The sequence below is a fragment of the Sceloporus undulatus genome, chromosome 4 (assembly GCF_019175285.1).
Source record: "Sceloporus undulatus isolate JIND9_A2432 ecotype Alabama chromosome 4, SceUnd_v1.1, whole genome shotgun sequence".
NCBI classification, from domain to species: Eukaryota; Metazoa; Chordata; class Lepidosauria; order Squamata; family Phrynosomatidae; genus Sceloporus; species Sceloporus undulatus.
Genome location: NC_056525.1, coordinates 43,662,100 through 43,682,960, shown reverse-complemented (window position 1 = coordinate 43,682,960; position 20,861 = coordinate 43,662,100). Strand labels below are relative to the sequence as shown.

The following is a 20,861-nucleotide window of genomic DNA, read 5'->3' as shown; positions in this document are numbered from 1 at the left end:
TCACCTGGTAGGAGCTCTGATAATGACTTACCCACCAATTGGAATCCTCCTGGCCATCTACTACAATGATCTCTCCAGCCTGGAAGGTTAACTCATCTTCATGGTCAGCCTGGCAGTCAAAAAGTGCTTTGACACGACGCAGACAAGATTTAGTCTAAAAAATAAGCACCACAAATCATTGTCAAGCTTGCACAGAAGGATAATGTAGCTCACGTGGAAGTGCTTGTTTCTTACACAAGTACAGGTTTTTTGGCAAGAAAGAAATGCTCAGAAATTAAGGAATGTTTAATGAATGGGATGATATATGTACAGTGGACCCTTGTTATACGCTGGGGTTTGGTTCCAAGATCCCCCATGGATAACAAAATGCATGAATGCTCAAGTCCCATTAAAAATAATGGCATAGCAAAATGGTGTTCCTTATAAAAAAAATGGAAAATCTAGGTTAGATATTTAATAATAATAATAATAATAATAATAATAATTTGTTTTATTTATATACCGCTATTCCAAAGATCATAGCGGTGAACAGCAAGTAAGCTAATTAGCAAGTAAGCTAATTTGCCCCCAACAGTCTGGGTACTCATTTTAGCTTCCTCCTCGAAAGGATGCAAGCCTGAGTCGAGCTTGGGCCCTTTTGCTGGTCTTGAACTCGCAACCTTGTGGTTTCGAGTGAATGGCTGCAGTACAGGCATTTAACCACTGCGCCACCAGGGCTCCTTCGAAATTTACACTTTTTTGGAACATTTTCAAACCGTGGATGCTTGAATCCGTGTATAAAAAATCCATGTATAAGAAGGGCCGACTGTGTATTAATAAAAGAAATGAAAGAATTTGTGGATTTTTTTGTGGTCTTGGCCACTCCTAGCTAGCCAATCAAAATAGCACAAGGCAACTGATATGTATTTAATGTATGATATCCCAGCCATATAGTGAAACAGACCTCACATTGTGAGATGAGGGAATTCATACAATTAGTTTCAACACCTCTAAACCAGTAATGACCAATAGAAGTCACTGAGAAGAATAGGAAAATTATTACCAGCTTGCTCTAGCTCACTTGGTGAATTCTGATTCTATGGCAAGCCCAGTAAGGTGTGTATGGAATTCAACATCGTGGGTATATTCATTTATATGTTGAAAGCAATACATAGACAGCCTCTCATTCCTCAAAATCTGCTTCATGTTTTAAATATTTTAGATTTCATCTTGGGGAGAGAGACAGCTTCAGTCTATGAACAGCACTCTTACTGAATGCCACACTAAAATAAACAGGAGGAAAGGAAGCACTTAGTTGAGAAATATACTGTACAAAGAACTCACTGAATGTCCCCTTTTTGGTAGTGGTGGTGGGACATCATCCGATGATTCAGGTGTGTGGGGAGAAGACCACTGACTCTCTGTTGTGAATTGATTTGGCTCAAAAGATATGTCCTCTTCGTTCGAAGCAGCTGCAATACAAACAAATGTCAGGCCACATTGTAGATGCTTTCAGAAGACAGTCTTTGTGTTTGTAGCTTTGTTCAAAAGCATTCACTGGCCTGTTCCTCCCCATTTTTAACAACCCTTCAAATGGCTATCTCTTGCTGCTACATCACTGATGGTGTTCTGAAAAAGAGGAAAACCACTGCCTTCATAGACAAAAAAGTCAGTTCAACTTACCAAAGAACAAAAAGATATTACAGAAAAAAGCAGTCCAAAGTTCATGAGCAGCCCATGAGCAAAGTTTATAGCCAGTGGCACAGAGGATTCAGGACTTGCAGGGTTTGAGGGCTGAGATGTTTGGATTAGGAGCGGTGATTATTTGGATCCCATTACTGCCCCAGGGTTCCTGTTTCCTTTCAGCTTAGCTGCAATGCTCATATTTGGCTGGGTGAGGTACATAACTGAATGAATTTTCCCAACAAAAATATATTGTTGAGAGCTATCCTTGTCATAATGCCAAGTACTGCAGGGTGGCTTGGTTTAAAATGGGTCACCGCAACCCATTAGAGCACAAGAAAATTGCTCTTGGTGGAGGTGATAAATACTTCTTCACATAAAGCATAGTTAAGTTATAGAATTCACTGCTATAAAAATGATGATGGCTACCCATTTGGAGCAGAGCCAGAGTGGTGTAGTGGTTTGAGCATTGGGCTAGGACTCTGGAGACCAGGGTTCAAATCCTGGATCAGCCATGTAAACTCAATGGGTGACCTTAGGCAAGTCACACTCTCTTAGCCTCAGATTCTGCGACCCTTTAATACAGTTCCTCATGTTGTGGTGACCCAAACCCATGAAATTATTTTCATTGCTACTTCATAACTGTAATTAAATAGGTGTTTTCCAATGGTCTTAGGCGACCCCCTTGAAAGGATAATTCAACCCCCAAAGGGGTCCCGACCCACAGTTTGGGAACCACTGCTCTGGAGAAACTTGCCAAGAAACCCTATCATAGGTTTGCCTTAGGGTTGTCATAAGTTGGAAAGGCACACAACAACAACAACAACCCATTTAGAAGGCTTTAAAAGAAAAACAAATGCATGGAGGATAACACTATCAGTTGAAGGCTCCAGGATCAGAGGTTTCAAATCTCAGAATACCAGTTGCTGACAACAGCAGAAAAGCTCTACCACTCTTTCAGGCAGGACTCAAAATACTCTGCCCTCCAATAATCACTGCTTCTTCCATACCTCACTTTCATGCTACTCTCTTCTTGCCACACAGGCTCTTCTCCCTTTCCTCCGCCTCACTTGCTGAGTCTTTTTCACTGCTTACCTTTCCTTTTCCTGCTTCTCCACCTCCTCTTTTCTCATCTCACCTTCCTCCTTGTCAGCTTTCCTTGCCACTGTTGCCATCTTCTGCAAACAGCAATGCCAGCCACACAAAGCAACTGCTCTCCTCAAAGCCATCTAAACCTCAAATGTGGGCATGCCAGGTGCTGACCCAGGCAGTTTATAATGCCACCCCAGACATAAGGTCTGGCCTTAAGGGCTCCTCAGAGTGGGTGATTAAGAGCCTATATAGCTTTGGAGGGAGAGGCTCCCTGGAGCAGTAGCAATAGCAAAGCCCTTGGTCAGGGGAGTGGCACAATCTATCATTCCTGCCTCACTCTGCCAAATGGGAAGTTCAGTCCTGGTGGCTTGAGAATAATAAGTGGAAGAGTTATTGGGTTTCTTAGGCCCTATTCAGATAGTGAAAATAATCCAGGACGAATCCAGGTTGAATGTTCACATGTATCCCAAATGCACCTGGTTAAGTTTTTTTGGGGGGCTGCCAAAAACCCCACTTAACCTGGGATAATCTATACCAGGTTTTCTTCCCAGATTTTAAAAAAAGATTTGCATCACTGACTATGTGAATAATTGATGCGAATGGATCCAAGATAATTCAGGATTAAACTTTGCATGCTTTGAAAGCATTTCAAATACATTCACATTGTTGACTCCATGTTTATTCAAGTGCTTGCACATGTGAGCAACTGAACTCACCGAAATGTGCATAAATGCAGTTCCATAGTGTGAATAACAAACCTGGAATGCATGAGTGACATCATTTGCATTGTTCTGCTAAAAAAATGAAGTTTGAATACTCCCTAGAGCCATAGCAGTGAACCTGTGGCACACGTGCCCTCTCTGGCACACTAAACCGTCTCCGAGGGCATGCGGAGGCCACAGCAAGTAGGAGGGGGGACATGTGTACTTGGCCCAGCTCCTTGTCGCAGCTTGGTTTGCCTTGGGAAAACCAGGCCACGGCAAGGAGGGGTGGGGAGGCATGCATGGCCAGGCCAGCTCCTTACTGCAGCCTGGTTCTCCTGTGGAAAACCAAACCATGACAGGTAGGGGCGGTGTGTGGCCCTTCTGAGTGGAAGCCCTGTTCCTTCTGGCTGGAAGGCCCACACTTTGCATACTCTGGAATTCTGGGAACTGTTTTGTGAGATATAATAAGGCTATCTGTGGGGTTTTCTTGGCAAGATTTCTTCAGAGGAGGTTTGCCATTGCCTTTCTCTGAGACTGAGAGAGTGTGACTTGCCCAAAGTCTCCCAGTGGGTTTCATGGCCAAGTTGGGATTTCAGCCCTGGTCTCCAGAGTTGCACACTCAAACCACTGGCTCTCTTTCTTTTTGTTATTGTGCTGTGCCTTCTGTGCTTTATTATGCTTATTGTTGTTGCTTCTATTGTGTGCCTCCAAGTTGTTTCCAACTTATGGGTCCAGAGCATACTCCCTTCCGAGCGCCAGTTCCTGGCAACTCTAAGGTGAAACTATCATGGGACAAGCTTCATCAGGGAGGGATTTCCATTGCCATCCTCTGAGGCTGAGGTAGCTTGACTTGTGTGTATGGTGCTTTCAAGTTGTTTCCAACTTATGGCAACCCTAAGGTGAAACTATCATGGAGTTTTCTTGGCCAGTTTAATCAGAGGAGGGGTTACTATTGCTAGCCTGAGGCCGAGAGAGCGTGCCTTGTGTTTTTCCACTGGATGTCCCATTCCAGTGGAAACCAACAACACAAAAACACAAAAATCTTTTAAAATAGTATGAGAGGAGTTTTGCCACTCCTTGTCCCTGGTGCTATCATGGACACTAGACATGACAATCATATGACTAAAAAGTCACACAGCGCTCATGTACACAAGGAAATAATTTCAGGGGGCATTTTTTCCAGCAAGAAAATGCTGCAATTCTGAGTGCTAGGAAAAGGCCATTTCTCTGCAATACAAGTGCTACCTTAATGCACTCATGGTGATATGTGAAACCTTAGCTACAACTGTGTGGTAAGTTTAATAGAAACAATCTTACCTGGCTGCCAGGAATCCACTGCCTCAGGGGTTTCAGAAGACCCAGAACTGAAGGAAATAACATGAGACGGGAGAGTTCATTAATCTTAAAGGATCATATATTCCCTCTTGGGGGTTTCTGAATAACATTTTCCAAGAAGATACTTATACCATCTGACTGGATAGTAGAAGGCAGCTGTAATTTGTAATTTTTACAAATTTAAGTTTTACAATCATGTTACTATGAGGATGGATTTAAGCCTCACATGTGAGCATACTCATTCTCTACCCTTGAGCAAGATGTATAGACAGAGAGAGTAAACCATATTTCAAAACAAAGAATAGGACAGCAGCAGCAGGCACCCAGTAATATGTCACAGACAAATGCATTATATCTTTACCTCAAACTCCTAGGAGAGGCTCCTTCTGGAGAGCAACGTCTTGGAAGGGAGAAAGACTTGGAGTCTAATGGAAGACAAAGACAAAGCTATTTGTTTTGTTTATAAGCAGAAATCTGATCAGAGTATTCAGTCTAAAACAATCCTTTTGATGTGGTGAAGACATGAATTCCAATTTCAGTTTGTCAGTTTTCTCATCATTTTAAAATACCTCAGATTTATACACACAAGCTTTTGGAAATCCTTCAGTAGGAGGATTAAGCCAAGAGATTCTGAAATGACCTCTCAATATATTCAAGTATTCAGAAATAAAGCACTAGAGTAGTAAAGACCAAATTGGAATAGTTTGCCACTATATTAAGATGGTTAAACCTAATGGGAGTGAGTGAGCACTGCATTCAGGATAGGTGTATTCCATTCCGATTATCTAGCTAACCTGGAAAAGGCCTCTGATCTTCATGTAAGATCAGAGTGTGTGCAGCAGCAGGATAGGCAGGTTAAAGAGGAAAGATCCCAATGACTTGGAAGAGCAAACTGAAGGATTTATTATAAGAACTCCATTCCAAGATAGAATGGTTATTCAGGATACTAATCTAGCTTTATTCTAGAGAAGAGCTGGTGAGAAGGAAAAAATTAGAAAGACATTCATAAAAGTATCTGTTTATCACAGAAAGGTAAGGATAAGTAGACAAGGGAGTAGGATCCTTTGGGCCACTCAAACTATCTAACAATATTACTTTGAGTACGTAGAGAGATCTTGTAGCACCTTTGAGACTAACTGAAAGAAAGTTATTGGTAGCATTAGCTTTTGTAGACAAATGCATCTGAGGAAGTAGACTGAAGTCTATGAAAGCTCATGCTGCCAATTTCTTTCTTTCAGTTAGTCTCAAAGGTGCTACAAGATATCTTTACGTACTGATTCTACAGACTAACACAGCTATATCTTTGCATACATTACTTTGAGGCATTCTTGACTCTTCAGTATTAAATGTTGTTAGTACCTCTAACAGAATGCAGATTATTTCCTTTCTCACAAGAGAGAGAAACTATACATATCTTCCCTCTCCATTCTGAGTCCCTTAGAAATGCCTTTGAGATCCTACGACTACGGATCACATAAAGAAAATTCAGTTACATATTGTTTCAATGTATGAAATAAGAGAGCTCTATAAATCAACAGACAGGTGACTTAAAACACATGCACACCCACGACTGATACACATGACAGTTTTAAAAGAAAATAGTTACTGTGCTACAGTCCTCCTGTATGAAGAATTTAGTGTGGTAGACTGAACTTGTAAAATGGTTTGGCAAATTGGTATTTGTGACTCACCACATCCTGGCTCAGCTTACATGCAAAAGTTAATTAAAAGCTGTCTTAAACTCCTTCCCACACAAACAATATTTGTGTGCAAAGAAATGTTTTTTTCCTAAAATATAGCACATAGATTCCATGTCTTCAGTGCCATCTTCCTGTGAAGATATTTAATTTTCTAGGCATTCAGATTGCAGGATTTTACCCCAGAAATGTGACACAACCAGAATCCATTGCTACTGTGCTTGTTGCATAGCATACGGTTAGGTAAATGCAATGGGAACTTTCTAGATGTGAGAGCTCTTTATCTGAAACAAACCTTGCCCTAAATTCAGAGTAGATGACATATGGTCCTTCACCTCCAGATATTGTTGGATTGCTATTCCCATCACCTCACCAAGCATTGCTACTTTTGAAGTATTATATCAATTGTTCAACAACATCTAGAGGACCACAGTTTGTCCACCCACGTGGTAAACACAGGAAAGTCATATAACAAAGCAGACTCCATATGCACAAAAACCCAAGTTTTGGGGCTTCTGAGATTTTGGGGTACTGTACTGCTTACCACTGAGCAGAAAGTACTGGACAGAGCTTACCTTTTTGGACTACAACTCCCGGAATCCTCCCAGGCAGCAGCGGCTGCCTCAGCATAAAATATGTTAATATGTGCCTACACTTTATGATCAGGATCAAACATTGCAGCACTCTCTAGGACTCAACTGACAAAATGAGTTCCTTTTACCTTCAGTTGGGCTAGTGTGATCCAATGGTGTCCAAGGGGAAGGCTCTGAGGAAGTCCGCTTATGTCGAATTGTTAGAGGTGGAGGCAGGACCTTTCTAGCAGTTGTGTCTTCAGAGAAAACAGACCGGCTGGATGGGGGCAGTGGAGGAGGGAAATTAGGAGCTGAAAAATAAATTCAGTAATACGTAATAAGCTCGAGCCCAACTGTTATATGGAGCCCAGTTAGGACTTTACAACAATATGATCACACTTGAAAGAGTCCAAACAAAGTTTCTGAGGAGTATATTTCAGGTTGCCCACTGTGTGTCTAATGCCATGTTACGAAGGGAAGCAGGAGTCAGTAAAATCGAATCCCGTTTGTAGATAAACATCTTTATTTTATTGGGTTAAAAATACATAATAGCCCTGGCGGACTGTCCCAGTTAATACTGGTAGACAACTATAAATTTTCTTGGGTAACAGCTATCCAAAAGAAACGGAGCCTTCTTGGACTTTCTAGTAATACCATTCTAATGCTAGGTCTAGATCAAGCAAAATCTGTTGTAAGGCAAAGGATTCTAGACACTGAAGGGCAGACTGAAGCTGCTTCCTTTTCTAATTATTCATTTGTACATAACCAAATGTTGGTTTTTCATCCTGCCTCTTACTTATATTACATTACAGTGCCTAAGTTCAGAAGAGCGTTATCATTAGCCCGATTCAATGTTCTCCCTACTGGAAGGAAAATATATGAAAATCCCCTATGAACCCCGATTTTGTCTATGTGATACTGAAGCATGTTCTTTTGTATTGTCAGTTTTATAAGGACATTCATCATCAGCTGATCACCCCTCTTCTAACCAAATTTCCTGGACACATTGATGTTTTTTATCTAAGCTATTTGTTGGACAGTCAAAATCAAACTGTTATACTTAAGGTAGCAAAATTTTGTTACATTATATGTAAAACGTGCTCTCAAATGATGTGTAACAAATGATGTTTTTTGGCAGAGACCAATTTTGATTTCCTTGTTTTTGTTTCTGATTTGTTTTAATAATTGTAATTTTTTTTCTTTTATATATTTTATATTATATTTATATTATTTTTATACTGGTCTATGACAGAAGTAAAAATTGTTGTTGTTGTTGCTGAAATTCAGTAATACCATTCTTATTAAACCAAGGGAATTTATTAACAGAGCCAACAAACAGAAAGGGGGTGGTGCCAGTATCAGGGTTCCTATTTTCAGTTTGTACTTAAATCCACATGGATGCAAAATATATCATTTACCTCTGATCCTCTACTTCTATGCCTCAGAAATCCATGTTAAAACTTCCCCACTCCAGCACACTTCCGTATTGTAAATTAAGATCTAGTGTACACTTACATATTCTCCCACATTCACTGATGAAAACTGGGACACAAGCAGCCAAGCAACACCAGAGTGTGGTCAAGATGTCAAAAGTTATGAATTGAGGAAGAACGCACAAGCAAGGAGAGACTGCATAAGTTTGCTTTTCCCTGGGTTTACTGGGAAGAGGAGCAAGACTCTCTCCTTCTGAGTTAACTGGCTGCAAACTACTTTTGCAATTTGAATTCACTTTCCAGCAATTAACATAAACTGAAGACAAAGGTGGAAAGTGAGAGGAAGAGAGAAACTAGGAGCCTTATTGCATTACAAACGTAAGATAAGAGGCATTACAAACATAAGATAAGAGATAGAAGAGGCTTTTGGTTTACCTCCCCGCATGATGTTGTAGTACAGTCAGCCCTCCTTATCCACGGATTTTTTTATCCACGGATTCAAGCATCCATGGGTTGAAAATGCTTTAAAAATATATAAATCATAGAATCATACAGTTGGAAGAGACCACAAGGGCCATCCAGTCCAACCCCCTGCCATGCAGGAACTCCCAATCAAAGCATCCCCGATAGATGGCCATCCAGCCTCTGTTTAAAGACCTCTAAGGAAAGAGGCTCCACTACCCTCCGAGGGAGTGTGTTCCACTGTCGAACAGCCCTTACTGTCAGGAAGTACCTCCTAATGTTGAGGTGGAATCTCTTTTCCTGCAGTTTGCATCCATTGTTCTGTGTTCTAGTCTCTGGAGCAGCAGAAAACAAGCTAGCTCCCTCCTCAATATGACATCCCTTCAAATATTTAAACTAGCATATCACCTCTTAACCTACTCTTCTCCAGGCTAAACATCCCCAGCTCCCTAAGTCGTTCTTCATAGGGCATGGTTTCCAGACCCTTCACCATTTTTGTCGCCCTCCTTTGGACACGCTCCAGTTTCTCAACATCCTTTTTAAATTGTGGTGCCCAGAACTGGACACAGTATTCCAGGTGAGGCCTGACCAAAGCAAAGTGGCACTATTACTTCCCTAGATCTAGACACTATACTTCCATTGATGCAGCCTAAAATAGCATTGGCCTTTTTAGCTGCCGCATCGCGCTGTTGACTCACGTTCAACTTGTGTCAACAGTGCAATGCAGCAGAATTCCAGAAGGCAAACCTTGATTTTGCCATTTTAAATATTTTCTATGCCATTGTATTGAATGGGACTTGAATATCTGTGGATTTTGTTATCCATGGGGGATCCTGGAACCAAACCCTAGCAGATAAAAAGGGCCCTCTGTACTTCCATTCTCCCTCCAAAGGTAGACAGTTGTAAAAACATGGTTTTCACCATATGGATTTTTCTAGCAGGACAAATGGCATGCATTTACAAAAATCTCCATCAGAAATAGAACAGATGGGCTTTGAGGGCATGCCAAAATGTATATTGAATGCCACTGCAATCTTGCTGCCTCTCATCTTATGTTTGTAATGTGATAAGGCTCTGAGATATTTTTTATGACTGTCTTTGTCAAATTAGGGCAATTGGAAAACATCCACTTAGCACACACTGTAGAATCTTCACTGTAAAAAGAGAATGCACCTGACGTTTCTATCCAACCAGAACAGGAAAAGCAGTACTTGGATAACTCATATAAATTTAGTAGAGAAGAATTAGTCTGATGCAGTTATGAAGACATAAAAGTGCAGATACAAAGGGAGTGATGGAATGGGACATCAAAAGGATTATCTAACCTCTGGGTATGTTGCGCGGTGGCAGCGGTGGACCTGTAGAGGGAGAAACTGGAGAGGATGTTGTTGCAGAATACCTAGAGGCATGTGGTATGGCATATATGTCACGGTATTTGTCATGAGATGCTGGACTGGCTCCTTTTGAAAAGTCTGCTGGATTTTTCCATGACTGAGATGCTGTTCCAGGAAGATTGTAGCAGCTTTGAGGACGATGAAAACGATCCTTTCTCACAGAACTGAGCTGAAATAAAATGTATGAATAGAAAGTTGGGGAGATTGCTTAACAAGCCTACTGGAAAAACTACCCAGATGCTGATTCTGTCCCCATATCTCCTTTGGTAATACTGTTAAAGTTCCCAATAATTCTACCCATAATGTTAGAAGTTCATAAAACTGTTCACCTTTCAATGTGATATATGCTATCAACTTCCAGAAATGCTCTATTACATAATACATAGGAAAAAAAAACAGGACAGCTGCTATGTGAAAATATCAATGGTCAACAGAAAATGAAAATATTAAAAAAAATCAATAGATGGACATTTTAACCTCTCAAGGCACTGTCAATAATCTTAAAGTGGCCATTCTTGAACAAAGACAGTTTACCAAATAAAAGTACTGTTCAGGTAACAATCACTGTCTGTAGGTTCACTGCCTGCACTGTGGAGATTAAAACACCCGGAAATCCTGCTGGGACAGATGCGGAATTGAAAAATCAAAATCAGGTGTTACAGCTTGCAGCCACAGCTGGGTGAGTGCAACCCGTATGTAGCCCAGACCCCAGCCGCGCATATCCTTCAGCTTTTCAAAAACAGCAGGATTTCTGGGTGCAATAATCTCCTATGTCCATAAAAGTTTATGCCATAATTTGTTTTAAGATGCCAGAAGACTCTTTGGAGTTTATCATATTGACTTTGCTCCTGCAACAGACCCAGAATGTAACTTTAAGAAAGCGGATCTTATTGCATTTCCCCGTCGCCCGGGAGTACTCAGCCTGTTTGCAACCTGGGTTTCTCCGGCACATCCTGCATCTTTTCAAGAATGGGATTTCCCCATTCTTGAAAAGATACAGCAGAAGCCCGGGTATTCCCCAGTGACAGGAAAATGAGATAAGATCCGCTCTCTTAAAGTTACTTACCATGTCTATCGCGGGAGAAAAACCAATCCAATAAACTCTTTTGTTGTTGTTTCTTTCTGCAACAGCACAGCATGGTTAATAACTCTTGGAATCCTACCAATTTTGTAGTTCAGTAACTATCAAAGCAAATAGCCCTGCAATTTTAATGGAAAAATCCACTACGGCAGATACCAAACTTCAAGGGGCCAACATTCTGTTGGAAGGTGCTATTGCTGTTCTACCTCTGGTAAGAAGAAGTGAGAAATGGGAAGCAAAGGACAAACTCTAACCCATGCATCAAAAGAGGTGAGATCTTACCTTCTCATCCAGTTCATCATCACTTTCAAACATGTCCTCTTGACCAAGATGCCAGTCATATTCCACATGAGCACGCATGTTGAATTGATCATTTTGAGCCAGCTGAAATATACAGAACACTCAGCCTTTGTTTGAAATTTATAGGGAAACCATGCATTCCAAACTAAGAATTAAGCCTAGTGGAGTTTTAACTGTTTTCTTTCTGTACTCAGGACAACCAGAGAGGAAACAGGAAATACCAAAAGACAATGAGAAGGGATCTCTGGAGCTATAATGCCAGCACTATAAATAGCTTGATGGCAAAAAGGTAGTGCTTGCTGTACTAAATATTTCTGAATTTAAAATACTTCATGTAGATTTGACCCAAGGAAATCTACTTAATATGACAGTGTTAAAAAAAGTACAACAACAATCCTGCATGCTGAAGTAACTCCTAAATGGGGCTTTTATGCTCAGTCCATAAGTTTCATTGCTCTTCTTTTTTTGTGGTGTAGAAATCTATCCCTATTCCTTCTAATTTATTTCTGCTTCTGATATCAATTTTCTGTTAATGCCCAGGAACACATCTACTTCATTAACTGAAGTATACCTGGATATGAAACCTGGAGCTCAAAACATGGGGGGATCTGGATCTCAGAGCACAGCAGAGGGCCTGCTCATTTGTGGCCCTCTGACAAGATTGAAAAGTGGAGATATATATCCCATTTCTTACCAGATCCTCACACACACCATGATCCATTCGCCTAGCAATATCTCGGGCTGTCTCTCCAGCTTCATTAGCTGTGTAAGAAATGAGAGATGTCACCATATGATTAATGATGATGGAAACAGTTAACACAGCTTTGACTCCATAATTATACTCCATTTTGATTTATTGTTGTTATAAAACTTATAACAACGTATGATGATCCTATCCTAGGCTTTTCATAGCAAGATTTAATCAGAGATGATTTGCCACTGCCTTCCTCTAAGGCTGAAAGGGTGTGACTTGGCCAAGATTACTCTGTGGCTTTCCATGGCTGATCAAACAAACAAACAAACAAACAAGCTTCATTTATATACCGCTTCATACTGCCTAAGCAGTGTCTAAGCAGTTTACAATGGCCAGCTAATTTGCCCCAACAAACTGGGTACTCATTTTAGCGACCTTGGAAGGATGCGAGCCTGAGTCAAGCTTGAGCCCTTTTTCTGGTCTTGAACTCACAACCTTGTGGTTTTGAGTGAGTAGCTGTAGTACAGGCAACACCAGACAACTACGTTACACAAATTCTCCCATTCTGATTATATGGCAACATTTTGAAACTTCTGTTTAGGTCCAGGTGAAGAACAATTATGTTTCAGGACTTAATTTTAGAAATTTGATCACAAAGCCAGTGCAGTATATTTGTTTGAGAGTTGTTCCAGAACTCTGGAAGAACAGGGTTCAAAACCCTGTTCTGCCATGGAAACTACAGTACTTGGGTTGCCTTGGGCATGTCACAATATCTCAGCCTGAAACGGAAGGCAATGGCAAACCTCTTCTGAAGAAATCTTAGCAAGAAAACCTGTAACAGGTTCACCTCAGGATCTCCGTAAGTTGAAAATGGTTTGAAGGCATGCAAACAACGCCAGAAAGTTATTCAGAATCAGACTACAAGGGCTTTTTTTAACATACTGAGAGGGCACTGCCCATGGCAGAATATACATTTGAAGCCCTTTCTTTGGAGACACTGTGGTGCAGTTATTAAAGGTTTGGACTGAGACTTGGGAAATGCAAGTTATCATCCCTGTTCAGCCATGAATCTCTTGGGCATCTTTGGGCCAAGCACTGGGTCTTGGACCAAACTTCACAGGGGTGATGTGAGGATAAAATGGAGAAGAAGAACTGCTTTAGAGGTAATGTGGAGAAAAATAAATGTAACAGCTAAAGGTTTTCCGAGTACCTTTTGCACTGGATAACACAAATTTATCAGAAGTTATACAATGTACTTATATGATAAAGAATAAAATGGAGAAATAACAATGTGAGCAATCAGATATTTCCCTTTCTAAGTATAACTAGAAATATTGTATGGTAACTACTTACTGATTCCAATGTTGGCTTTGGCACGCAAAAGGAGTTTTATGCCTTCAGGTTTATTATGGAGACTGCAATAATGAAGTGGGGTATTTCCCTTGGTTGTTTGTTTCACCAGGCTACCACTAGATGAGATAAAATTATTAGCTATATAGACACATAATTTAGGCATCCTTCATTCCTTTAGGTGGGCAACATGTCTCCTTCCAGATGTTGTTTGATTGCACCTCCTATAATTCCTTACCTTTACTAATACTGGCTATGGCTGATAGGAAGTGCCATCCCACATCATCTGGAGGACCACACGTTTCACACTCCTGTCCTCGAACTTTATTATATGGGGGAAAATAAAAGGAAAATTGGGGGCTTAAAAGACATTTTTCTGGGTCATTTGTGCAATTGTGGGAAAGATTTTCCCACTACATTGCGCTTAGAGAGGACTTATCTGGGAAAAACCAGGAATGCTCGAGCAACAAATCATTCATGGATTGTTTTTATGGAAATTTGATGTGTATTGTATTATTACTTTGATTTTGCAATGGCCATTGGCCAAAAGCAATAAAGTATGTATGTATGTAAATCATTCATGGGATTTCACTGTGAATGATTTGTTGCTGGAGCATTCCTGGTTCTTCCCGGCATAAGTCCTCTTTAATCACGACATAGTGGGAAAAGCTTTCCTGTGATCATGCAAATGTTCCCTTTTAATGTCTTTTTAAACCCCCGATTTCCCCCATGTGATAAAGTCCCTAGAAACTAGCTGATATTAAATTGTTATCAGAGACAGTATTCACAGATTCACATTGAGATTAACTCAGCCAATAAAAGTAGATATATCACAATATACAATTTCAGATAAGCAACCTATTTCCCCGGAGTAATTATGCAAAGGTTTCATATGAATTAGAATTCTTGTTTTACATAATTACCAACTGCTTAGAAGAGAGAGAAAGGGAGGCTTAGGCCTTGTCATTACCACTACAGCTTTGACGACAGCAGCCATCTCACTCTTCTTCTCTCCAACTTTTAATTTTCCTGTCGGATGGGGGAGTTGTTATAGCAATTAAACCTATCCACTTGGTAGTTGTGATTGCACACACACTCCCACTGCTTCTTCTGCTATCCATGTGCTATTTCTGTCTATGCCTAGAAATCAATCTTCTCCCATGAAAATACACAAAACTAGTTTTTTGTCTTTAAAAAAGCACAACAGTGCTATTGTTACTACTATATGTTTTAGAGTTTTAGGGACTGGAGCCTCAGAAGACAAGGTAGCAGCATGTTACAACCTGGACCAGAAGCAAGTACAAACATGCATTTTAATCACTGGGTGACTGTAGCCTCCTGATGATTTGTGTGTGGAAATGAGTCATTAAATACCACAAGCTGAGCTGTTGTTAAACTCAGTAGCTTGGGCCTAAGGTAATTAACAAGTAAATTGTGCATTTCGGTTGGCCAATAAAGGTGTCACTGATGGATTTTTATTTGCATTTGTTAAATGGCCAACACAGCTACCCCTGCATGTTTTAACATACAAAAGTTCACAGAAGCAAAGCATCCTATCCCTTCTTCCTCTCTGTAGACACCTGAAAAGTCTTTCCAGAGCTTCAGAGGGTCCACCTGAACAAAGGGGGATGGAGCACAGGGTGCTGCTAAAGCAAGGGATGGAAGGAAAGAGTCTCCTATCCTCTGTAGAGATTTTTTGGAGGATGCAGATGGATCTAAGGCTATGCGTTTTAATACATTTCATCAAGTTATATACATTTAATTCATGTGTGAACTATACACAAGGGTTAGAATGCAGTGTAGAAATTCTACTTCAGGTTATAGTTCTTATTCAAGAATAACTCAATAGTTTGAAGAAACCAACTTAATGAAATCCTGCAGTGAAGAGTATATATTTGTAGATGAAACAAAATACAGCAGCACTATATCCTAGTGGGAAGATTTTCTCAATGCTCAGAGAAGCTTTTCTCCTCTAGGTTTTATAAAGGTTTTTTTCCCAAGGAAATGTAAGCAGTATGTTGAACTTCTAGTCTTACTGTGACAGGCAGAGGAGGTTTCAAACCAGTCTAGAAACCAAACATTTGCCCTCATATTGGAGTCACATAAAGAAACAAAAGCCTACAACAGTGTGTGAGTGTAAGCGCACACTTTCAGGCCACCTGTCCCCTTATGGCATTCCCATTAATTTCACTGAGTTTTGTTAGGCAAGGAATACTCAGAGTGGTTTTGCCAGTTCCTATCTCTGAAATATAGCCCACAGCACATGGTTTTCATTAGTGGTCTCTTATACAAGTACTAACGTGGGCTGACCCTGCTTAGCTTCCAAGATCAGATGGAATCTAGTATCTTTTGGGCATTTAGGCCACTACCACCTCATTAAATCTATAAATAGGCATGTAGAGTCAACTCACCTGTTCTGTACCAGAAAATCTACAATGTGTAAAGAGGTTTGGTCACATATTAAAACTGCCAAATGGAGAAGTGTCTCTCCAGGTTCCTTTAAACAAGAAAAACATACATACAGTGAATGCAGGCAGATATTTAGATGTTCCAGGCTAAAACTACAAGTGAAATGTATTTCTGTTATTTTTTTTTCTTCATTAGCTTTGAGCAACTTCAAAATTTAGCGAAGAGGGCAGCACGATAGCTGCTTAACCCTGACAACTACTTGTCCATTCAGAATCATTCCTTCAAATGGTGTTCCTTCTTTACCACTATAAAAGAATGGATTCCGGATCTCCAGCTTCAAGCAAATGTAGTGTCAACTCTCTCCTTCCTCTCTCTACTCAACCTTGAATATAGAGGCTTGTATCTTGCGTTAAAACTACCAGTCATTGGGAAAGAATTACAGAATTACACATGAAGTGTAATTTGGCCCCAGGTACAATCCCAACATTTAGCACTTATTATAAATGTTAGTGCAAAAGGATGCTCAAATATATGTGCATCCACTACCAAAACAAGAACCAAATCATCTTGTTCAAATGAATTTGTTCAAACAAGTTACAACTTTAGAAGCACAGATGACATGAAACTGGAAGCAAGATAATAAAAGCCATCAGAAGTTATTGGAGATGTATCAGTAAAGACAGCTGTGGGCTTCCTTGGCATGAAAGAGGAATATGAATCCAGGGCAACTAAGTGAAAAGATAGGGAAAAAATACTGTTCTTCATAATGAAAGCAAATGTATTTGCTTGTTGCAAAAAGACCCATTGCCTCTTTACAGGTTTAATTAAAACTGTTATCTTAGCTAGCATTCCATGCTCTCTTCTATGGCATTGCTATTACTGCTGCTGATGTGCCTAGATGGATGGATGTCAGTTCCTGGAAGGAGAAACCTCACCTGGCTGAACTCCAAAAGAGGTTCACTTAAATTCATCTTTTCAGCATATGCTTGAAGCAAGACATATATATTTTTCTCTTTGACAGCATCCTGCAGGTCCTTAGCCCTGGCAGCTGGGCTTCCAGTGATCCTCTGGGCAACAAACTTTCTATCAACGTACTTGGATATGATGAAATCCTTTCGAAGAGTCCTGTAATTATACAAAACAAAATAGGCATAGAGAGTAAGCTACGCAGTCAGGAGAGCACTTTGATGAGGAGTCATCAGGCAATGTCAACAATTATCTCCTTTCCAAGAGAAAACGGAAAAGCAGGTTTAAACCACCAGTGAAAGGTGTGCTTTTCTTGCCCCACTCCCTCTTCTGTTTGCCCTGCTCCTTTTCCTTTGTACTTTCAGATGAAGTGAGGCAGACATCTGGAAGAGGCATGAGTTTGAAATGTAATAAAATATAAGTGTAGAACTGAAGTACCAGAAAGTCATACAGATCAAAGACTTCAGCCAGAGAGAAATCAGAACATTTCTTATCCTAGAAAGCTTGCTTCAGTGCAGTCCCAAAAGTCAAGATGTTTTGGTGAGTTCAAAAAGCTCATGGGGATCATATGAGCTGCATTGGACAAGTCACTTTTTTGGACTATGACTATTCTGGCTAGGAGATCCTGGGAGCTGTAGTCCAAAAAAGTAATATACCCAACTTCAGTAGGCATTCAGTGGAAAGGAGAAAGTATCAATATTTTAACAGGATTTTCCCTGTATTCTCTATTTATTTATTTTTTTACACCAAAACACGAATGCAGGAAGCTGAGAAAAGCTTTTCAGTACCTTCCCTTAGGCAGCAACTCACATTCTTTTTATAAAATTAACATTTTATTTATTCAGTCCACATGCTTTGTTTTATATGTCACAAGCTGAATAAAGTAGCTCCAAAATTAAGCAGGTTTAATTCTCCTATGGTGAAATCATATCATCTAACTGACTCCTTGTTGTGTAATGTAATGATTCCATCCTTTGATATTTATTGTAGGACTATACATCCAAGCGGCAGAGGACTATTGTCTTTATGCCTTTCTTGTGGGTTTCCCAGAGGTATTTGGTTGACTACCATAGGAAACATCATGTTGGACTTGCCAGTTCATTAGTCCAGGGATGGTCAAAACACACTTCCAAGCTCTGTTCTAGGACTGCTACTCCCAGCATTTCTCATTATTGACTCCACTATCTAGGGTAGAAGGGAGTTGCATCCAAAAACATTTAAAAGGCTGCACTTTAGACTGATCCAAATGTTCTTATGGCAAGGAACTAAAAGAACTAATATCCTTAAATGGCTTTATTTTTATTTTGGATTTTCCTTTCAGTATTGCCTGTTCTCACAACAGAATTACTTGACATGTTTGATATAATTAGCCCTATGAAAGATCTTGCCTCAAGAAATTGGAAGGTCTCAAACATGTTATCAAACCAATTTAAAAAATCTGGCTGGAGGAATGATGAATAGCATGCTTGTACACACACACACACACTCAAAATGATCATGGTAAAGAACAGTAAGATCCTTTACATGGGACTGTCAGTAGTAGGCTTTAGAGATGAGTTGTGAAGATTGGCTTCTACAATATCATTAAATAGTGAATTCCCAATATTCTTAGCCAACTGCAAAAAAGAGAGGGAAAAAAAGAAAAAAGTTAATTCAGCATAGCATACAATGCTTATTATCACCACTAAGCATGTGTTTATTAACATGTCAAATTTTGAGTAGGTTTTAAGACATGGAAGGGAAGGATAGAGTAGAAGAAATTTTGAAACATAGGCCCTTATCACATGTGAAAATTGGAATTCCAATCCAAAGCCCTTCCAAAGGGAAGGGGAAGCAGAGTAAATCTGAATCCAGGCAATTTACGTGATTAATTATCACACATGAAGAGCGAAATTGTGGTCATTCCTGAGGCAAAGCGGAGCGAGTGCAAAATAATTTATCACACCAGTACATACCATGCAGATTCACCAATTTGAATTGGCACCCTTGCGCATGCCCAGTGGGGCTCTGAACACATCGAGAACCTTTGCACTTCCAGGGTGAAGAAGAGGGCCACTTCTTGTTTACTGTTTCACGTGAATGCTAGCCTCACATAAATGATAGCTTCACGTTTCTTTGTCCCTTCTATTTTATTCTAGTTTTTACTCTATTTACTCTATTTCAACAGTTTAGCAATGCCTGTAACTCCCACCATGTGCGGTCTCGAGTATACATACAGCCACATCCAAACGTGTCCTCCATGTCATTCATCCTATCCCTCTCTGCAACATCCGAATGTGTCCTCCGTATCAGCCTTCCCTACATGCCCCCCTGCTTCCTCTGAATGTGTCCTGTGTCCTTCCCTACATGCCCCCCTTGCCTCCTCCGAATGTGTCCTGTGTTCTCCGTGTCAGCCTTCCCTACATGCCCCCCTTGCCTTCTCTGAATGTGTCCTGTGTCCTCGCCTGTATACATAATATATAAGATCAGATTCGAATTGACCGTAGAAAAAGATTTGTGAATTCACTAGATCACTGAATTCACCTACATCAGGAGTCACTTTGGATTGACTTTTGATCAGCCTCAGAATGACTCCCCATGGAAACGCAATTAATTAATAAATAATAATACTAATAATAATAATAATAAATATATATTATATTATTATTATTATTATTTTATCTATACCGCCCTTCTTATAATCAGGGCGGTGTACAACATTATAAAACATCAACAGAAAAGCAATCATTACAATTACATCAAAATTTACAACTACATTAAAAACCATCTACATTAACACAATCTAGCCAGCTTGCCACTGCGACAGGGGGGGGGGGTGGAAGAACTACTTGGGGGCCTGTGTCAGGGAATGCTGATTTGAACAGAAAAGTCTTAAGCCCCCTTTTAAACTGGGCCAGGGAGGTGGCCGAGGCGGAGCTCAATGGGAAGAGAATTCTAGAGGTCGGGGCCGAGATGGTGAAAGCTCTCCTAGACGTGGAGGCTAACCTGGCCCCTGGAACCCTCACATAAAACTGCTGCCCAGATGTTCTGAGAGTGCGGGGCGGATTGTATGGGGAGAGGCGGTCCCAAGGTATCCTGGGCCCAAGCCATTTAGGGCTTTATAGTGAATAAACCAGCACCTTTTATGCGCCCGGAAGCGACTAAGGCCCGCCAGTCAGATCTTTAAGCACTGGTGTTATGTGGCTGGCTCTGGGTATGCCAGTAACCAGCCTGGCTGCCATATTCTGCACTAGTTGTAGCTTCCGGGTATGGTACAAGAGCTGCCCCATGTAGAGCGCATTGCAGAAGTCCAAACGAGAGGTTACCAGAGCGTGTACTACCGTTTCAAGGTGCCCCCGGTCCAGGAAGGGGCGCAACTGGCGAATCAGCCGGAGCTGATAACAGGTTCTCCTGACCGTCGCATCCACCTGAGATGTAAGGTGGAGCGACGAATCAAGGAGCACCCCCAGACTGCATACCGAGTCCTTCACGGGAAGCGTGATCCCGTTCAGGACAGGTGGAACCACCACCATCCCCGGGCCGGGGGAACCTATCACGAGCACCTCCGTTTTCTCTGGATTCAGACTGAGTCGGTTTTCCCTCATCCATTACCGACTCCAGGCAGGCCACAAGAGGAGAGATGCCATCCTCGGTCACTGCATCAGTCGGAGACATAGAGAAGACTATTTGGGTGTCATCAGCGTACTGATAACCCCGCGCACCATGTCTCC

At 40.8% G+C, this 20,861-nt stretch overlaps 1 protein-coding gene across 1 annotated transcript in view; it reads right to left on the bottom strand.

Moving 5' to 3' along the window:
- The window catches only part of LOC121929749 (arf-GAP with SH3 domain, ANK repeat and PH domain-containing protein 1-like), a 49,484-nt gene that overhangs the window by 2,155 nt on the left and 26,468 nt on the right, over positions 1 to 20,861 (bottom strand). Inside the window, exons 16-27 of the mRNA XM_042465627.1 lie at positions 18,676 to 18,767; positions 17,121 to 17,310; positions 16,188 to 16,273; positions 13,780 to 13,895; positions 12,427 to 12,494; positions 11,715 to 11,816; positions 10,283 to 10,520; positions 7,212 to 7,373; positions 5,155 to 5,218; positions 4,776 to 4,822; positions 1,324 to 1,451; positions 32 to 154 (exon numbers count right to left, since the gene is read on the bottom strand). Of these exons, the coding sequence (XP_042321561.1) occupies positions 32 to 154; positions 1,324 to 1,451; positions 4,776 to 4,822; positions 5,155 to 5,218; positions 7,212 to 7,373; positions 10,283 to 10,520; positions 11,715 to 11,816; positions 12,427 to 12,494; positions 13,780 to 13,895; positions 16,188 to 16,273; positions 17,121 to 17,310; positions 18,676 to 18,767 (1,416 nt within the window). The remainder of the gene's footprint in view (positions 1 to 31; positions 155 to 1,323; positions 1,452 to 4,775; positions 4,823 to 5,154; positions 5,219 to 7,211; positions 7,374 to 10,282; positions 10,521 to 11,714; positions 11,817 to 12,426; positions 12,495 to 13,779; positions 13,896 to 16,187; positions 16,274 to 17,120; positions 17,311 to 18,675; positions 18,768 to 20,861) is intronic.